Raw genomic sequence first — 16337 nt, forward strand, 5'->3', positions numbered from 1 at the left:
AAACGTTCAATCTCCACGCAGTCAGCCTCAGAGAATCTAGATTTTGATGTACGAAGGGACCCTGTATCAGCAGATCTTTGCGACAAGGTAACCTCCACTGAGGAGATGAGGACATCCCCACCAGATCTGCAAACCACGTCCTTTGCGGCAATGATGGAGCAACAGAATCACTGATGCTCGCTCCTGCTTGATGCGAGCCACTACAGGAGGGAGAAGCGGTAATGGAGGAAAATGATATATGAGTCTAAACCTCCATGGTACTGATAGGGCATCTATCAGTTCAGTCTGAGGATCCCTCTACCTCGACCCGTACCTGGGTAGCTTGGTATTGAGGCGGGATGCCATAAGATCTATTTCCGGTGTCAACCACTCGCTGCATATCTCTGCAAACACATCGGGGTGGAGAGACCATTTCCCTGGGTGAAAGGATTGCCTGCTGAGAAAGTCCGTTTCCCAGTTGTCCACACCCAGAATGTGGATTGCTGACAGCGTACAGCTGCGAGTCTCCACCCACTCTAGGATCTGAGATACTTCTCTCATTGCCAAGGAACTTCTCGTTCCCCCTGATGATTGATATAGGCAACCGAAGTTATATTGTCTGAATCTGATAAACTGGGACGAACCCAGAAGGGTCCAAGCCTTCAGAGCATTGAATATTGCCCGGAGTTCCAATATATTGATCGGAAGGGAGGACTCCTCATGAGTCCACAGCCCTTGTGCCTTCTTGGCACCCCAAACGGCTCCCCAGCCAGAAAGGCTTGCATCCGTAGTCACAATCTCCCAGGACGGTCTCAAGAAGCACGTGCTTGGGACAGATGATCTGGACAGAGCCACCAAGAGAGCGAGTTTTTCGACAGGTTGTCCAACACAATTTGTTGAGACAGATCTGAATGGTCGCCGTTCCATTGTCTCAGCATGCATAGTTGTAAGGGTCTGAGATGGAAACTGGCAAAAGGAATGATGTCCATACAGGACACCATGAGTCCAATCACCTCCATACACTGGGCCACTGAGGGTCTCAAGGAGGCCTGGAGGACAAGACATGCAGTAGTTGGCTTACATCGTCTCTGATCTATTAGAAATATTCTCATGTATATGGAGTCTATTATTGTCCCCAGGAAATTTACCCTGGTATTTGGAGTAAGAGAACTCTTTTCCAAGTTTATCTTCCATCCATGTGATCGAAGAAGACTGAGAAGGAATTCTGAGTGTTCTCCCGCTAGACGAAAAGATGGTGCCTGTACCAAGATATCGTCTAGGTAAGGCGCTACTGCAATACCTCGTGTTCTGGCAATGGCTAGAAGAGCCCCCAGAACCTTCAGAAATATCCGTGGAGCAGTAGCTAGGCCAAACAGAAGAGCAATGAACTGGAAGTGCTGGTCCAGAAAAACAAACCTCAGGAACGGAAAAGGTTCCCTGTGTATCGGAACGTGAAGGTATGCATCCTTCAGGTCTATGGTGGTCATAAACTGTCCTTCTTGAACCAGAGGAAGAATTGACCGTATTGTCTCAATCTTAAAAGAGGGATCACTCAGAAACTTGTTTAGGCACTTTAAGTCGAGAATAGGACGAAAAGTTCCCTCCTTTTTTGGAACCCCGAAAAGGTTTGAATAAAACCCCAAACCTCTTTCTGCTGTAGGTACTGGGACAATTACTCCTAGAGAGGAGAGATCCCGTACGCAACCTAAAAAGGCAGTCCTCTTTTCTGATCTTGTAGACAGTCTGGGGAGTAGGAATCTGCCCCTGGGCGGATGAGATTTGAATCCTATCCGTTATCCCTGAGATACAACCTCCAGAACCCAAGGAACCTGTACATCCTGGAACCAAGCGTCTGAAAAAAGAGACAGTCTGGCCTCTACTCGATCCGATCCTGGATCGGAGGCCATCCCTTCATGCCGATTTGTTCTCAGCGGGCTTCTTGGTCTGTTTGGACTTTTGAAGTTCCATGGACTTATTCCAGGACTGAGCCGGCTTCCAAGTACTCTTGGGCTGCTCGGGTTTCGATGAGGATTGCTGTCCCTTAGGCCTATTCTTCTTATCCTGCCGTAAGAAGGCACCTTTCCCTCGGGTAATTGTAGAAATAATGGAGTCCAGCCCTGGACCAAATAAAATCTTCCCCTTAAAGGGAAGATAAAGGAGTCTGGCTTTAGAAGTCATATCCGCAGACCAATACTTCAACCAAAGGGCCCGGCGGGCTAGGACCACAAAGCCAGAAGCCTTTGCATTTAGGCAAATAATCTGCATATTCGCGTCACAGATGAAGGAGTTAGCAATTCTCAGAGCTTTAATTCTCTCTTGAATATCCTCAAGGGGAGTTTCCACCTTAATGAGCTCAGACAGACTGTTGCACCAGTAGGTAGCTGCTCTAGCAACCACGGCTACAGCAGCCGCCGGTTAAAATAAAAACCCTGTATGTTGAAACATCTTTCTTAGAAAAGTTTCCATTTTCTTATCCATAGGCTCTCTAAAAGAAGAACTATCCTCCAGGGGAATAGTAGTACGTTTAGCAAGTGTAGAAATAGCGCCATCCACCTTAGGGATGGAGCCCCACAATTCCAATTGAAAGTCAGGGACCGGGAATGTTTTTTTAAAAGTAGACGAGGGGGAAAAAGAAGTTCCTATTCTTTCCCATTTGTTACTAATAATGTTCACCATTTTAACAGGCACAGGAAAAGTCAGAGGGACCTTTCTGTGTTCATAAAACCTGTCTAATTTAGGGATCTTAGGTTCCTCAGGTAGTGTAGCCTCTGGAACCTCTAGCGTAGACAGAAGCTCCTTTAATAAAAAACGCAGATGTTCAATTTACTCTGCTGAAGGAGGTTTGGAAACTGAAGTTTCCGACTCAGAAAGTTCACCCTCCGAAGCTACAGAGGTTAACTCATCCTCGGATAGCTGGGACATAGTAGCTAAATCCGACAAATATTTAGATGACTCTAGGTCAGGCGAACTATGTTTAACCTTTCTCTTACGTTTGTTAGTGGGAGGTAAGGCACTCAGGGCCGCAGACACTGCTGATTCGTCTGCATATAATGATTGTTTGAATTCAAGGGGTCCTACTCTGATTCCTGCTATTTGGGGGTTGGCTCTAACTATTTGAGCCAGTACTTCCATACTTATAATAAATAATATAGGGGATAGTGGACAGCCCTGTCGCGTACCATTGTGTATAGAGAAAGTATCTGATAAGAGGTTGTTAACTCTGACCTTCGCTGTATGTTTTGCATACTTTTATCAAGTTTTCTTTTTTCTTTCATGTAATTGGCAAGAGTCCATGAGCTAGTGACGTATGGGATATACATTCCTACCAGGAGGGGCAAAGTTTCCCAAACCTCAAAATGCCTATAAATACACCCCCCCACCACACCCACAATTCAGTTTTACAAACTTTGCCTCCTATGGAGGTGGTGAAGTAAGTTTGTGCTAGATTTCTACGTTGATATGCGCTTCAGCCCGGTTCCTCACAGAGTGCAGTGAATGACAGAGGGATGTGAAGGGAGTATTACCTATTGAATACAATGGTCATCCTAATGGAGATCTATTTCATAGGTTCTCTGTTATTGGTCGTAGAGATTCATCTCCTACCTCCCTTTTCAGATCGACGATATACTCTTATATACCATTACCTCTACTGATTCTCGTTTCAGTACTGGTTTGGCTATCTACTTTATGTAGATGAGTGTCTTTTGGTAAGTATGTTCTCTTTTATTTAAGACACTCTCAGCTATGGTTTGGCACTTTATATGTAAAGTTCTAAATATATGTTTTGTACTTATATCTGCCATGATTCAGGTTAATCAGTATATTTCCTTTTCGCAGACTGTCAGTTTCATTTTGAGGAATGCATATTAAAAAAAAAAAATTTAAAAACATTTTACCTGAAATTTTCAAATTGACTCTCTTTTTTAAATTGCGGGCTGTTAGGCTTGCGGGAGCGCAAAATGCTAGCATTTATTACGTCGTTCTTGGCGCAAGACTTTTTTGGCGCGAGAATTATGTTTGTTGACGTAATTTCGTCATTTCCGGCGTCTTAGTTAACTGTTTTATAGAGAGTTTATTTGTTGTGTGATGTCTTTATCCTTCGCTATGGAACTCATTCTATGCACCGGAGGGTGATCAGTTCCAAGACAGATGCTGCTCTACTGAATATAATGAAGACTCGCATTTCGCTGCTGTGATGAAGGGCAAGATGATATCTTTATAAATTATAGAATGTCTGAGTTGCAACAAGTTTTTTTTCTACAACCGGTTTTATTAAATCAAGAACTTTGTTTTGTGAATGGTAAAAACTCTCCACAAATGAACATAAAGGTAAAAACCAATCAAAGGGCTCTGTTGTCTAATAAGGTGAGTAAATTTGACAAAGAACACAAGATGAAGAGCTCCTTCTTTTACCTAACACCTCCCAGATAAAGCAACAGACACCGGACTATTATTGAAATAAATTTATTTTACAAAAAAAATGCTTAATAATTCCAAAAGCCCTGAAATATCAACTTCTTTAACAAAGTGCAAATTAACAAAAAAGCTTAAAAATTTGTATAAATAAAACAAATATAAAAGACTCAAAACCCACAAACACGTAACTGTCATTGCATATCAGGAATAACTATCATTAATGATATAAAACGTCAAGAAGTGGCTAAAGAGAGAGTAATAACTTCATGGACCTCACAAATAACTGGTATTACATTCTGTTAAATGGCGATTACACCTAGACCACTGGTTTTCAAACCTGATATTTATGAAAACCAGTGACCTAGAACAGAGGGGTATTTGAAACGCACACTTGTGAATTTAATACACCATGAGATGTAATTTTGTATTACAGTTATGTGTGTATGGGTGTGAATATTTTGTTTGTGTATTATGTGTGTGTATATCTATGGATTTGTGCATTGCGTTTGTGTATTATATGTGTGTATGTGTATTGTGTCTGTGTGCACGTGTATTGTGTCTGTGTGTGCACGTGTGTATGTGTATATTATGTGTGTGTATGTATCTAGAGATGTGTATTGTGTTTGTGTATTATATGTGCGTATCTGTATTGTGTCTGTGTGTGCACGTGTGTATGTGTATATTATGTATGTATCTAGAGATGTGTATTGTGTTTGTGTATTATATGTGCGTATCTGTATTGTGTCTGTGTGTGTGTATGTGTATATTATGTATGTGTATGTATCTAGAGATGTGTATTGTGTTTGTGTATTATATGTGCGTATCTGTATTGTGTCTGTGTGTGCACGTGTATTGTGTCTGTGTGTGCACGTGTGTATGTGTATATTATGTATGTGTATGCATCTAGAGATGTGTATTGTGTTTGTGTATTATATGTGCGTATCTGTATTGTGTCTGTGTGTGTGCACATGTGTATGTGGGCCGTGTGTGTATCTGTATCTATGGATGTGTGTATGGTGCCTGTGTGTGCATGCGTATTCTATTTAAGTATCTGTGTATGGATATGTGTGTATGTATGTATGTATGTATGTGTGCGCATGTCAATATGTGATTTTTGTGTGTCAGTATATGTGTATTGGTTTTGTGTATTAAGGGCCAGATTACGTATGGAGCGCTAACAATTTGGGTTTACCGTTGATATTACGAGTGGAAAGTAAAGACGATAACTTGAGAGCAATTGCGATTTACGCTAGAATGATTACCGCATCTTTAAAACTCTGGTTAACTGTTTTGCAAAACTAAAAAGTGTCACAAAAAACATCAAAAATAAATTGCAAAGTACAGTTATACTCATTATAACACCATCTAATAAAAATTATTCCAAAAAATTGAACACAAAAGTTATAAAGGCTCAAAGATATGAGGTCTCAGGTGTTAGAAAATAAAGGCTGCAAAGGGCTTTAACATAGAGATACAAACATATACATTGCATTGGAGCCCTTTGCTGTCAAGTAGTAAAAACATATTCATGCAATATTCATATGTAATAAAGTGTTATACTGTGTATTTACTGTAATATTTCACATTCCAATGTCCTGCACATAGCAGAATAAATTCTAAGTATTTCTAAATAGATATTCCTACACACACATATATATATGTATAATCATATGATGTGTATTATGTTTGTGTCTTTACGTGTCTATTGTAAGTGTGTATATCTGGTATTAAGTGTGTGTATTGTGTTTGTGTCTGTACGTGTGTCTTTTGTAAGTGTGTATATTTGTGTATGTATTAAGTGTGTGTATTGTGTATTATGTTTGTGTCTGTATGTGTCTATTGTAAGTGTGTATATCTGTGTATGTATTAAGTGTGTGTATTGTGTTTGTGTCTGTACGTGTGTCTTTTGTAAGTGTGTATATCTGCGTATTAAGTGTGTGTATGTGTACTGTGCTTGTGTCTGTATTGTGTGCGTGTGTACCTATGTATGGGTATATGAATGTGTGTGTGTGTCTATGTGACAAGTGTATATGTGTATTGTAAGTGGGTATTTTTGTTGTGTGTATGTACTGTGCTTGTGTCTGTGTGTCAGTATGGGTATATGAATGTGTGTGTGTTTATTTGTGCACATGTTTTGTGTGTGTATGTATGGGTATATGAATGTGTGTGAGTATATGTGATTGTATGTGTGTGCCTGTGTGTTGTGATACTAAGGAGTTATAGGAGGTATTTCTGGGTAACAGCTGTATGCATGTGGTGTGGCAAACCCACTAGACACACTCTCCTGACCCAGGGGCCATAGGATGTAAGTACTCTAACCATATTAAATGTTGGCATGTACCTGAGACACAGAAATGAGCTTAAATGTGTATAAAGGTATAATAATAAAGTGATGTGGTATAACAAATTTTTATTAATAATTAAAGTGCACTCAAGAGCTGCAATGCACTGCGGCACCAAGCAGGGCAGATAACAGGCCTCTATGTGCATATGCTGCTCCGGATGAACTAACTGACTACGTCATGCCCACTAGCAGCAACCCGCTGGGGCCCCTCAGTGCAACTTTAACTATGTTTTTTTTTTTTTTTACTTGCAGTAGGTTAACATATAATTACTAACAAAATGAACTAAAGCATATTGTTATTATACTAGAGTGTACTTTTAAGATCTGAGAATGAAAGCACCCCTTACTTCCCAAAGATGATAGAAATAAACTAGTAGAAGGGTTAAATCACAGCACTATATATCTATAGTGATTAATTGGACTCGTAATGAACTAAAGAGGCAATGGGAAGCGGGAGTCTTAGTTTGCTCCCTACACAAGCTGAAGGAAAGGAGACTGTGAGGTTCCAGATCTTCCAGACAACTTCTGCTCAGTATTGTAATCTTTACAGTACTAGACATTTGTAAAGCAAGTAGCCAGCAGGTAATAAGCAGGAACGGTGTGTTGGTTGGTCATTTATTTCCCAAACAGGCCCAGACATCACTTTTTAGTTGACCTCTTCCAATACCATCTTCACCTATTAGCAAAACTTGTGGTGCTCTAGTAGCCAGATGTCATTTGTACAGGGCCATGCTCTTGCTCTGGTACAGGTACATGTAGGCATCACAGAAGAGTCGCTTGGCCACACCTTTCATATCTCTGGGGTTCTGACTTGCCAGCTCCTTCACCGGAGAGGCCAAGTAGATGGCGACCTCTGGGCACAAGCTGACCTCTGGGATGTTGTAGCCATTCTCATCACCTGATTGTAAGAGATGAGAAATGTCAGCGGCAACCAAATAACCATGTGTCAAAGCAATGCAACTAATGGTCACCGTCCCTTCTACTCACCGTAACGGTCAGCCATGCTGTCAAAAAACATCCAGCTGCCCTTCTCTGGTCCATATTTAACAAATGACACATAATGGCTGGTCTCTATGCACAACACAGCAAACAGATCCAGTGTCTCCCTGGGGACCTGAGCCAGCGTCTGCCCCTGCTGAACGCCCACAGGTATCTGTAGAGAGGTCAGCCTGTGCGTCCTGCGCTTGTGGTGTGAATGCACCTAGTGTGAGAGGAACTGGCTTTGTAAAGACAATGGGCTTAAAGCGATGGTAAACTTTATATGTTTTTAATCAGGTCCAGAATCCAAGTAATTTTTTACAGGGACTGTAATAGATCAATTATAATGAAGATGCGCTGTAATTTACTTTTTAACCTAGCTGTTCCATTCAAATACCCCGTGCTCAGACCATCCACTTCAATACTCCGTTAGCTCACCAAAAAAAAAAAGAGTTTTGAAGTGGGCGGCCAGAGCGCGGGGTATTAGAGTGGAACATCTAGATTAAAAAGTAAGTTACAGCGCATCTTCATTAGAAGTGATCAATTAAATTCCTTGTAAAATCTCTCTTAGATTCAAGACCTGATTTTAAACCATGTAACGTTTCCCATCACTCCTGTACATACAGAATATCTTACCAAGGCAACACATGGTCATTTTACATTAAAAGCGAGAGGATTAGTCTTATTAAAGGAACACTGTACCCAAAAATGTTCTTTCGTTATTCAGATTGAGCATGGAATTTTAAGCAACTTTCTAATTTACTCATATTATCAAATTTTCTTCATTCTCTTGGTATCTTTATTTGAAATGCAAGAATGTAAGTTTAGATGCCGGCCCATTTTTGGTGAACAACCTGGGTTGCCCTTGCTGATTGGTGGATAAATTTATCCACCAATAAAAAAGTGCTGTCCAGAGTACTGAAACCAAAAAAAAGCTTAGATGCCTTCTTTTTCAAATAATGATAGCAAGAGAACGAAGAAAAATTGATAATAGGAGTAAATTAGAAAGTTGCTTAAAATTGCATGCTCTTTCTGAATTACAAAAGAAAAAATTTGGGTTCAGTGTCCCTTTAAAGACAGGTAATATTGCCATTATAACGGCACTTCTTCAGCACATACAGTACTCAGTTTGGTAAACTTTAAGGGACATAAAACTGCAAAATAAGAAAATGTGTTAGAGAATATTATTGCACTATTGTGCGCATATAACTATGTGTTTAACTCCTGTTAAAGTCAGCTCCGGCGAAGCAATGCACTACTGGGAGCTAGCTGAGCACATCTGGTGAGCCAATGACAAGAGAGCTCCCAGTAGTACACTGCTGCTACTGAACCTTGGATTTCTTTTCAGCAAAATACATCAAGAGAATGAAGTAAATCGAGTAGTTCATTAACACTGCATGTTGCATCTCAATCATGAACGTTTTAGTCTGATTTTCATGTCCCTTTAAGCTGCCATTTCTTAGGCTAGGATTTCTCTTAAGAAAACAGATCAGAGAGTTTTGGCTACAAGAACACAAATGACGGAACCACTGAATGTTTGTTTAATCTAACTTTAATAACAGCTGTTGATTGGCTGTCATGACACACGCCTCTTCAGTTAAAGATGGTAATCTCTCCCCTTTATAAAATCAGATCTGAAAGGTTAGTGATATTTTAGATGGCGTTTAATTAATCAGTTGTAATGAAGATGCGCCATAACTTACTGTTTAATATAGATATAAAATTCAAATTCCCCGCGCTCCGCCCCCCATACTTCAAAAGTCAATTTTTCTGTAAGCTAACGGTTTGAATTGTTGTCCAATTAGCGCTCTCCCCATATGGCACTTTTGGTGTAGCTAGAGCGCTGATTGGACAACAATTCAAACCTTTAGCTCACAGAAAAATGTACTTTTGAAGTGGGCAACGGAGCGCAGGGAATTTGAGTTTCATATCTATATTAAAAAGTAAGTTATAGCTCAACTTAATTACAACTGATTAATTTAACTCCATCTAAAATATCACTAACATTCTGGATCTGTTTTATAAAGGGGACAGTTTACCATCACTTTTAAGGGGAACACGTCTCTGCTATTTTACAAACCTTGTGCAACAGTATCCAAAATTCACATAAACTAGCAAATAAAATCAATGAGAGTTACATACAGTGTCAGCAATGGCACAATACACTTTAAAAGGTTTATCTTTAGGAAAATAAGCTATTATAATAATTAGAATAAACAGGTTTACAGAAGCGTGTAACCTGTCTGATCAAGCCTTTTAGTGTGTACACAAGACAGAGCATAGGGCACGGTGATCACATCTACAGTACCTGTTTAGCGCAAACATCACAATAATGCTTGAGCCCAGACTCGGAGAGAACTTTGTCTTTAAAGCATTCAGAGCACTCTTTAGTGGCCAACGCCCCGCACACAACACACTCCCTGGGGCCTGTCAGAATACAACAGGACACTTGTGAGGAAGATCTGCACACTATTTTGTGGTGTATTGTATGTATTAATGCAAATCACATAAGCACCGAAATGTGAGGACATTTACTGAACACTCACTGTCCTGCAGCAGATCTGTGATGTCCAGCTCTAGAGACGGGATAATTTTACTGAACATCTTGTAGTCTTTTCCAAAGCGAGGCATCTGTATAATGAAGCAGGATGGGACCTGCCAACAGAGACGAAGAGAACAACTGCCCTGATTACATCAAATATTCCATTTTACAGTATCAAGAATGTTCTGCATGACGTATTTATAAATGAATATATGATAAAGGTGATCAGGAGTAATGGCTAATATGAGGATGGGAGAAAGACTAGAGGTGGGGGTACACATCAATGCAAGAATGGAGGACAGAGATGGTAATGAGACAAGACTGGTGAGAACTCTCAGAAAACCTAGGCAGCCAGGTAGAGGGAAGAGTAGCAGAGAGGAGCGAGAACGGGGGTGTAGAGGGAAAAGATGGGCATATCTGAGGGGAAATATTGGGAGGGGCAGAAGAGATAGAAATGAGCAATAAGAGAAATTGAACTTGAAGGAGATGAAACAACAACAAAAGGAAGAGTTTAGAGGAGGGAAGTAAAAAAAAGGGGAAATAAGAAGACATCTGGTAATGTCAAGGCCATCAAATTCCAATGGGGTGAAGAACAAGTATGTTAATGAGATGAAGGACATACAGAGGTTTTGATGTGAGACACTTTTGGGGGTTAGAGCACAGTTACACCGTAGTTAAGCGTAATTAGAGCTACCAGTACCTCGGCCAGCTTCAGGTTGGAGTGGTGGAATGAGTGCTCCAGAAGCTGCTGAACATTAGGTATGGTCAGTGTCTGCTGCTTCTCAATAAAGATCTGGTAACAGTAAGAGGCCTGCACACTCTGATCCTTTGAGCTGAAAAGCAGAATCATTTTCATTAAAGGAGCTGATAAAATGATGGTTCAGATTTACAAATCAGACATATATAATGTTGTGATGACCCATCCACAGGAAATGTGAATTTCCCTTAGATTAAGAACAAGCATTTAGATGTCCTAGCCCCATGACCTTAAGGCCTATATTTAACAAAGGTCTTGCGGACCTGATCCGACAGTGCGGATCAGGTCTGCAAGACCTCGCTGAATGCGGAGAGCAATACGCTTTCCGTATTCAGCATTGCACCAGCAGCTCACAAGAGCTGCTGGTGCAACGCTGCCCCCTGCAGACTCGCGGCCAATGGGCCGCCAGCAGGGGGTGTCAATCAACCCGATCGTACACGATCAGGTTGATTTCCGGTGATGTCTGTCCGCCTGCTCAGAGCAGGTGGACAGCGTTATGGAGCAGCAGTCTTTGTGACCGCTGCTTCATAACTGCTGTTTCTGGTGAGTCTGAAGACTCGCCAGAAACAGGGGCTATCAAGCTCCATTCGGAGCTTGATAGATAGGCCTCTAAGTCTTGACCTCTACATATCTTGGCAAATACAATTTCTCTATCAAAAGGAAGTTAGCTTCAGAAGTAGATTATGGAGTCATAGGACTTTATAAGAGAGACTTTCTACTGCCCACCAATTAAGATCAAACCCACCCTAGATCACCTGGCTCCTTCCCAGACCAACCACACAGCCCCTGGACAGGACACTCTGTCCTTTTACTACACTCTGTCCTTTTACTACACTCTGTCCTTTTACTACACTCTGTCCTTTTACTACACTCTGTCCTTTTACTACACTCTGTCCTTTTACTACACTCTGTCCTTTTACTACACTCTGTCCTTTTACTACACTCTGTCCTTTTACTACACTCTGTCCTTTTACTACACTCTGTCCTTTTACTACACTCTGTCCTTTTACTACACTCTGTCCTTTTACTACACTCTGTCCTTTTACTACACTCTGTCCTTTTACTACACTCTGTCCTTTTACTACACTCTTTTACAAGAGATGTCACCTATAGTGATTAAATTCGGTACTAGTGTCTTTTGCCCAGCCTTGAACACCTAGTAAACAGATTATTGCAATCCCGTTTCATATGATGATGTTTTGGTGTTTTGCATGATGCATACAGTATTTGATGAGAGCTCCTATCTACCTCTACCATATATACATTAGGTGGGTGAGTTCCATGCTTTGTTGCTCTCTTTGGCACCCAAGGACTTAATAGGAGCTTGCAATGCACATATAACACTGCAACAGCCACCTTGTGGCCACAATCAAATTTAGCTGCAATATTGTGGTAGTCACTGCTGTTGGGGCAAAGACACCCTCAAATCCTGGTCAATTTGTGGCCTTCAAGAACCTCAAGAGCTGGAACAATTTAGTTTAGAAGATCAAAGTTATCCTTAAAGGGATATGAAACCCAAACGTTTTCTTTTGTTATTCAGATAGAGCAGCAATTTTAAGGAACTTTCTAATTTATTTCGTTCTCTTGGTATCTTTATTTAAAAAAGCAGTAATGTAAGCTTAGGAGCTAGCCCGTTTTTTTGTTAAGCACCTAGGTAGCGCTTGCTAAATGTAGCCACTAATCAGCAAGCTCTACCCAGGGTGCTAAACCAAAAATGTCCAGCTCATAAGTTTACATTTTCGCTTTTTCAAATAAAGACACCAAGAGAACAAATAAAAAATTATATTAAGAGTAAATAATAAAGTTGCTGCTCTATCTGAATCATGAAAGAAACAAATTGGGTTTAGTGTCCCTTTAAAGGGACTTTAGTTCATTTCAGTTTTGAAGTTATTGCCACAAATACAACTTGCTGTCTGGGAAGGCGTGATGTCTAAATACAGGAGCATGAACAACACATCTTCCCCGTGTAAACACCATCAATGAAGAAGAATCTCTGCTCATGCAGGTGATGCACAAATGCTTCTACACAAAACTGAAATCCATTCAACAAGAATTTAAATTGTGACTGTTGTATCTCTTTAAAAAAAGCGTTCTTTTCATCCCATTTCAGAACCAGTATGTGATACCTGAAAGGACAGGAAGGGAACTGCTTTGGATCTGGGGATTCTGATTTGAAAGGAAAAAAAAAAACTTACCAGAGTTTCAGAAGAGGCTCCATTCCCAGGATACGATGCACAATAAGATTGAGAAACTCCTCTGGGTCTGAAAGGCAAGAAATACTCAAGCACTGCAACCTCTTATTCACACAGCCCCCTGCAGAGGTGCACTGAAATAAGAAAAACAGAAAATGCGCACGTTTTACAATAAGAAATCCTTATAAATATGTTATTAAGCAAACATGTAAAAAAGTCACGGTAACATTTTATAATGATGATGGCCCTGAAGCAGCACAATAAATAACTGTAAGGGGGGGCGAAGCGGACTGCTGAAGCGGCAGGACATTTGCTATGAGAGCTCCTGATCCAAATATAGATTCTATAGGCTCTTTGTCATGGCCAAAAATATTGGCACCCCTGCATTTCTGTCAGAAAACGCACCACTTCGCCCAGAACATTGTTGCAATTACAAATGTTTAGGCATTCCCATGTTTATTTCTTTTGTTTGTATTAGTATGAAACAAAAAAGTCTGACACTTTCCAGGCAAAACTCCAAAAATGCACTGGACAAAAATATCAGCACCTTTTCAAAATTGTAAGAAATAACTGCATTCCAAGTTTATGATGCTCCTGTAATTTGTAATTAAACTCACCTGTATTAATTAACAGGTGCTGACAATATAGAAATCTCACCGGCAACCAGTTTAAATGGTGATAAATTGACTCAACCTTTCTGTTGTGTGTCTGTGTCACACTGAGCATGGAGAAGAGAAAGAGAAGCAAATAATTGTCTGAGGATTTAGAACAAAAATTGTGAAAAAACAGAGATCTTAATGTTCCTGTGTCCACTGTGCACAACATTGTCAAGAAGTTTACAGCCCATGGCACTGTAGCTAATCTCCCTGGACATGGACGAAAGAGAAAAATTGATCTAAGATTGCAATGAAGGATTGTTTGAATGGTGGATAAAGAACATCAATCAACTTCCAGACAAATTCAAGCTGACCTTCAGGCACAGAGTACAAATGTAGAACGAAGTTTCGGGGTAACACCCCTTAATCATGTGAGGTTACCACGAAACGTTATGGTTGTTTGGATCTTATCCCATGTAACCTAATAAAAGGACCTTTTTTTTGCATTTATTGGAGACCACATTTCTCTTTGTTCTACTATTGCTGGTGAGTTTTGGAAGTTTCTCACTGTGGTACTCTGTATAGTGTTGTGCTGGTTTCTCTGTTTCTATATACTACAGGGTACAAATGTGTCAGCTCACACTATACGTCGCCATCTGAATAAAAAGGGACGCTATGGTAGGAGACCCAGGAGGAGGACCCCACTGCAGACACAGAAACATAAAAAAGCCAGATTGTAGTTTGCCAAAACTTACCTCAAGGAAGCCAAAATCCGTTTGGGAGAATGTGCTGTGGACAGACAAAACAAAATTACAGATTTTTGGTAAAGCCCATCATTCTACTGTTTTCAGAAAAAGAAATGAGGCTTTTAAAGAAAATAATGCAGTCCCTACAGTCAAACATGGTGAAGGTTCTCTGATGTTTTGGGGTTGCTTTGCTGCTTCAAGCACTGGATGTCTTGACTGTGTGCATGGCATTTGGAAATCTGAAGACTACCAAGAATTCTGTAGTGCAATGTAGGGCCCAGTGTCAGAAAGTTGGGTATCCTTCAGAGGTCATGGGTCTTACAGCAGGACAATGACCCAAAGCACACGTCAAAAAGCACCCAGAAATGGTTTAAGACAAAGCGCTGGAAAATAACTGAACTGGCCAGCAATGAGTCCAAATCTCAATCCCGTAGAGCACCTGTGGAGAGATCTCAAAAGAGCAGTTGGGAAAAGGAACCCTTCCAGCATGAGAGACCTGGAGCAGTTGGTGAAAAAAAGAGTGGTTCAAAATTCCAGTAGAGAGGTGTAAGAAACTCATTGATGGTTTCAGGAAGCGATTGATTTCAGTTATTTTTTCCAAGGGGTGTGCTACCAAATATTAAATTGAGGGTGCCAATCATTTTGTCCAGTCAATTTTTGGAGTTTTGCGTGGAATGTGTCAGATTTGGCTTTTTTTTCTCCACTTTTTTGTGTCATACCAATACAAACAAAAGAAAAAAATGAGAATGCCTAAACATTTGTAATTGCAACAATTTTCTGGGCGAAGTGGTGCATTATCTGACAGAAATGCAGGGGTGCCAATATTTTTGGCCATGACTGTATATATTTAACCTATTTGAGATCTGCAATCAAGATTCCTATAAGAAACTTTTCTCACCAATACTTTTGGAGAAGTTTTAGAGCTTTTGCAGTGCTCACTTTCCTGGCCTATGCTCTTTAGTAAGGCCATGAGGCTTCTGATGGATACTGTGCTAACATGGCTGCAACTATCATCTGATGAAACCAGCTGTCCTCAGGACTTAAGGTGCAGCACAACCCCCCCCCCCAACCTAGGTTACAGGGTGAAGCCACTAGAGATAAATTGCTACTCTTGACCACTTCACATTGTATACTATGGAAGACATTTCTTTAAAGATACAAAGCTCTGCTAATGGATCTTAAAGAGGAGATGCTTCATAATATAGATTGTGTGATACAGGAAATCCAGTCTGCAGGTATGCAAAAAAGTGCTCCCTGTAATCTTCTACAGGAGCAGTGATGCATCATGAGCGACAGATGCCTACTGATTATTATATGGATCCAGTAGGGGCTGATTCCTCGTTAAACCTATGTCTGAATAAAGATATGCTATCTCATTTACCGACCTGTGCCTTGAGGGATGTGGCTGACCCTCAAGAGTAGAGCATGTGACATCTGGAGGATTGATAGATGATCTGGTGGACCTTTGTGACGGCCCACGAGATTCAGATAGCCTGTTTGCTTTGGTAAGGTCGGCGGTGAAGGGCCCTTACTGCAGAACCATGAATTGGCAGCTACATGTTTAGACTACTCCATTTTTTCCCAGACCACTTAGATTTGGTATATTGACTCTACAGTTGAACCCCTATATCTGTAGAGCTACTAGAATTGTTTTTCTTGACTGACCGGAGCTGTTTGCGGTTCTACTAGAACACGAGTTTTGGAGTGCCGGTGTGGGGTAGGACCGTCTAGGGGAAAGTGCCTCATTCTTATGGCAGCCTATCTGGACTGTATATGGTGCCTCAATA

General features: G+C 40.7%; 1 protein-coding gene across 1 annotated transcript in view; it reads right to left on the reverse strand.

The window, feature by feature from the left end:
- Nucleotides 1–4427: 4427 nt before the first annotated feature.
- LOC128661187 (ubiquitin carboxyl-terminal hydrolase CYLD) overlaps nt 4428–16337 on the reverse strand; it is a 166306-nt gene continuing 154396 nt past the window's right edge. Inside the window, exons 13-14 of the mRNA XM_053715430.1 lie at nt 7727–7940; nt 4428–7637 (exon numbers count right to left, since the gene is read on the reverse strand). Coding sequence (XP_053571405.1) covers nt 7453–7637; nt 7727–7940 — 399 coding nt within the window. The 3' untranslated portion in view covers nt 4428–7452. The remainder of the gene's footprint in view (nt 7638–7726; nt 7941–16337) is intronic.

The sequence above is a fragment of the Bombina bombina genome, chromosome 5 (genome assembly GCF_027579735.1).
Source record: "Bombina bombina isolate aBomBom1 chromosome 5, aBomBom1.pri, whole genome shotgun sequence".
Taxonomy (NCBI): Eukaryota; Metazoa; Chordata; class Amphibia; order Anura; family Bombinatoridae; genus Bombina; species Bombina bombina.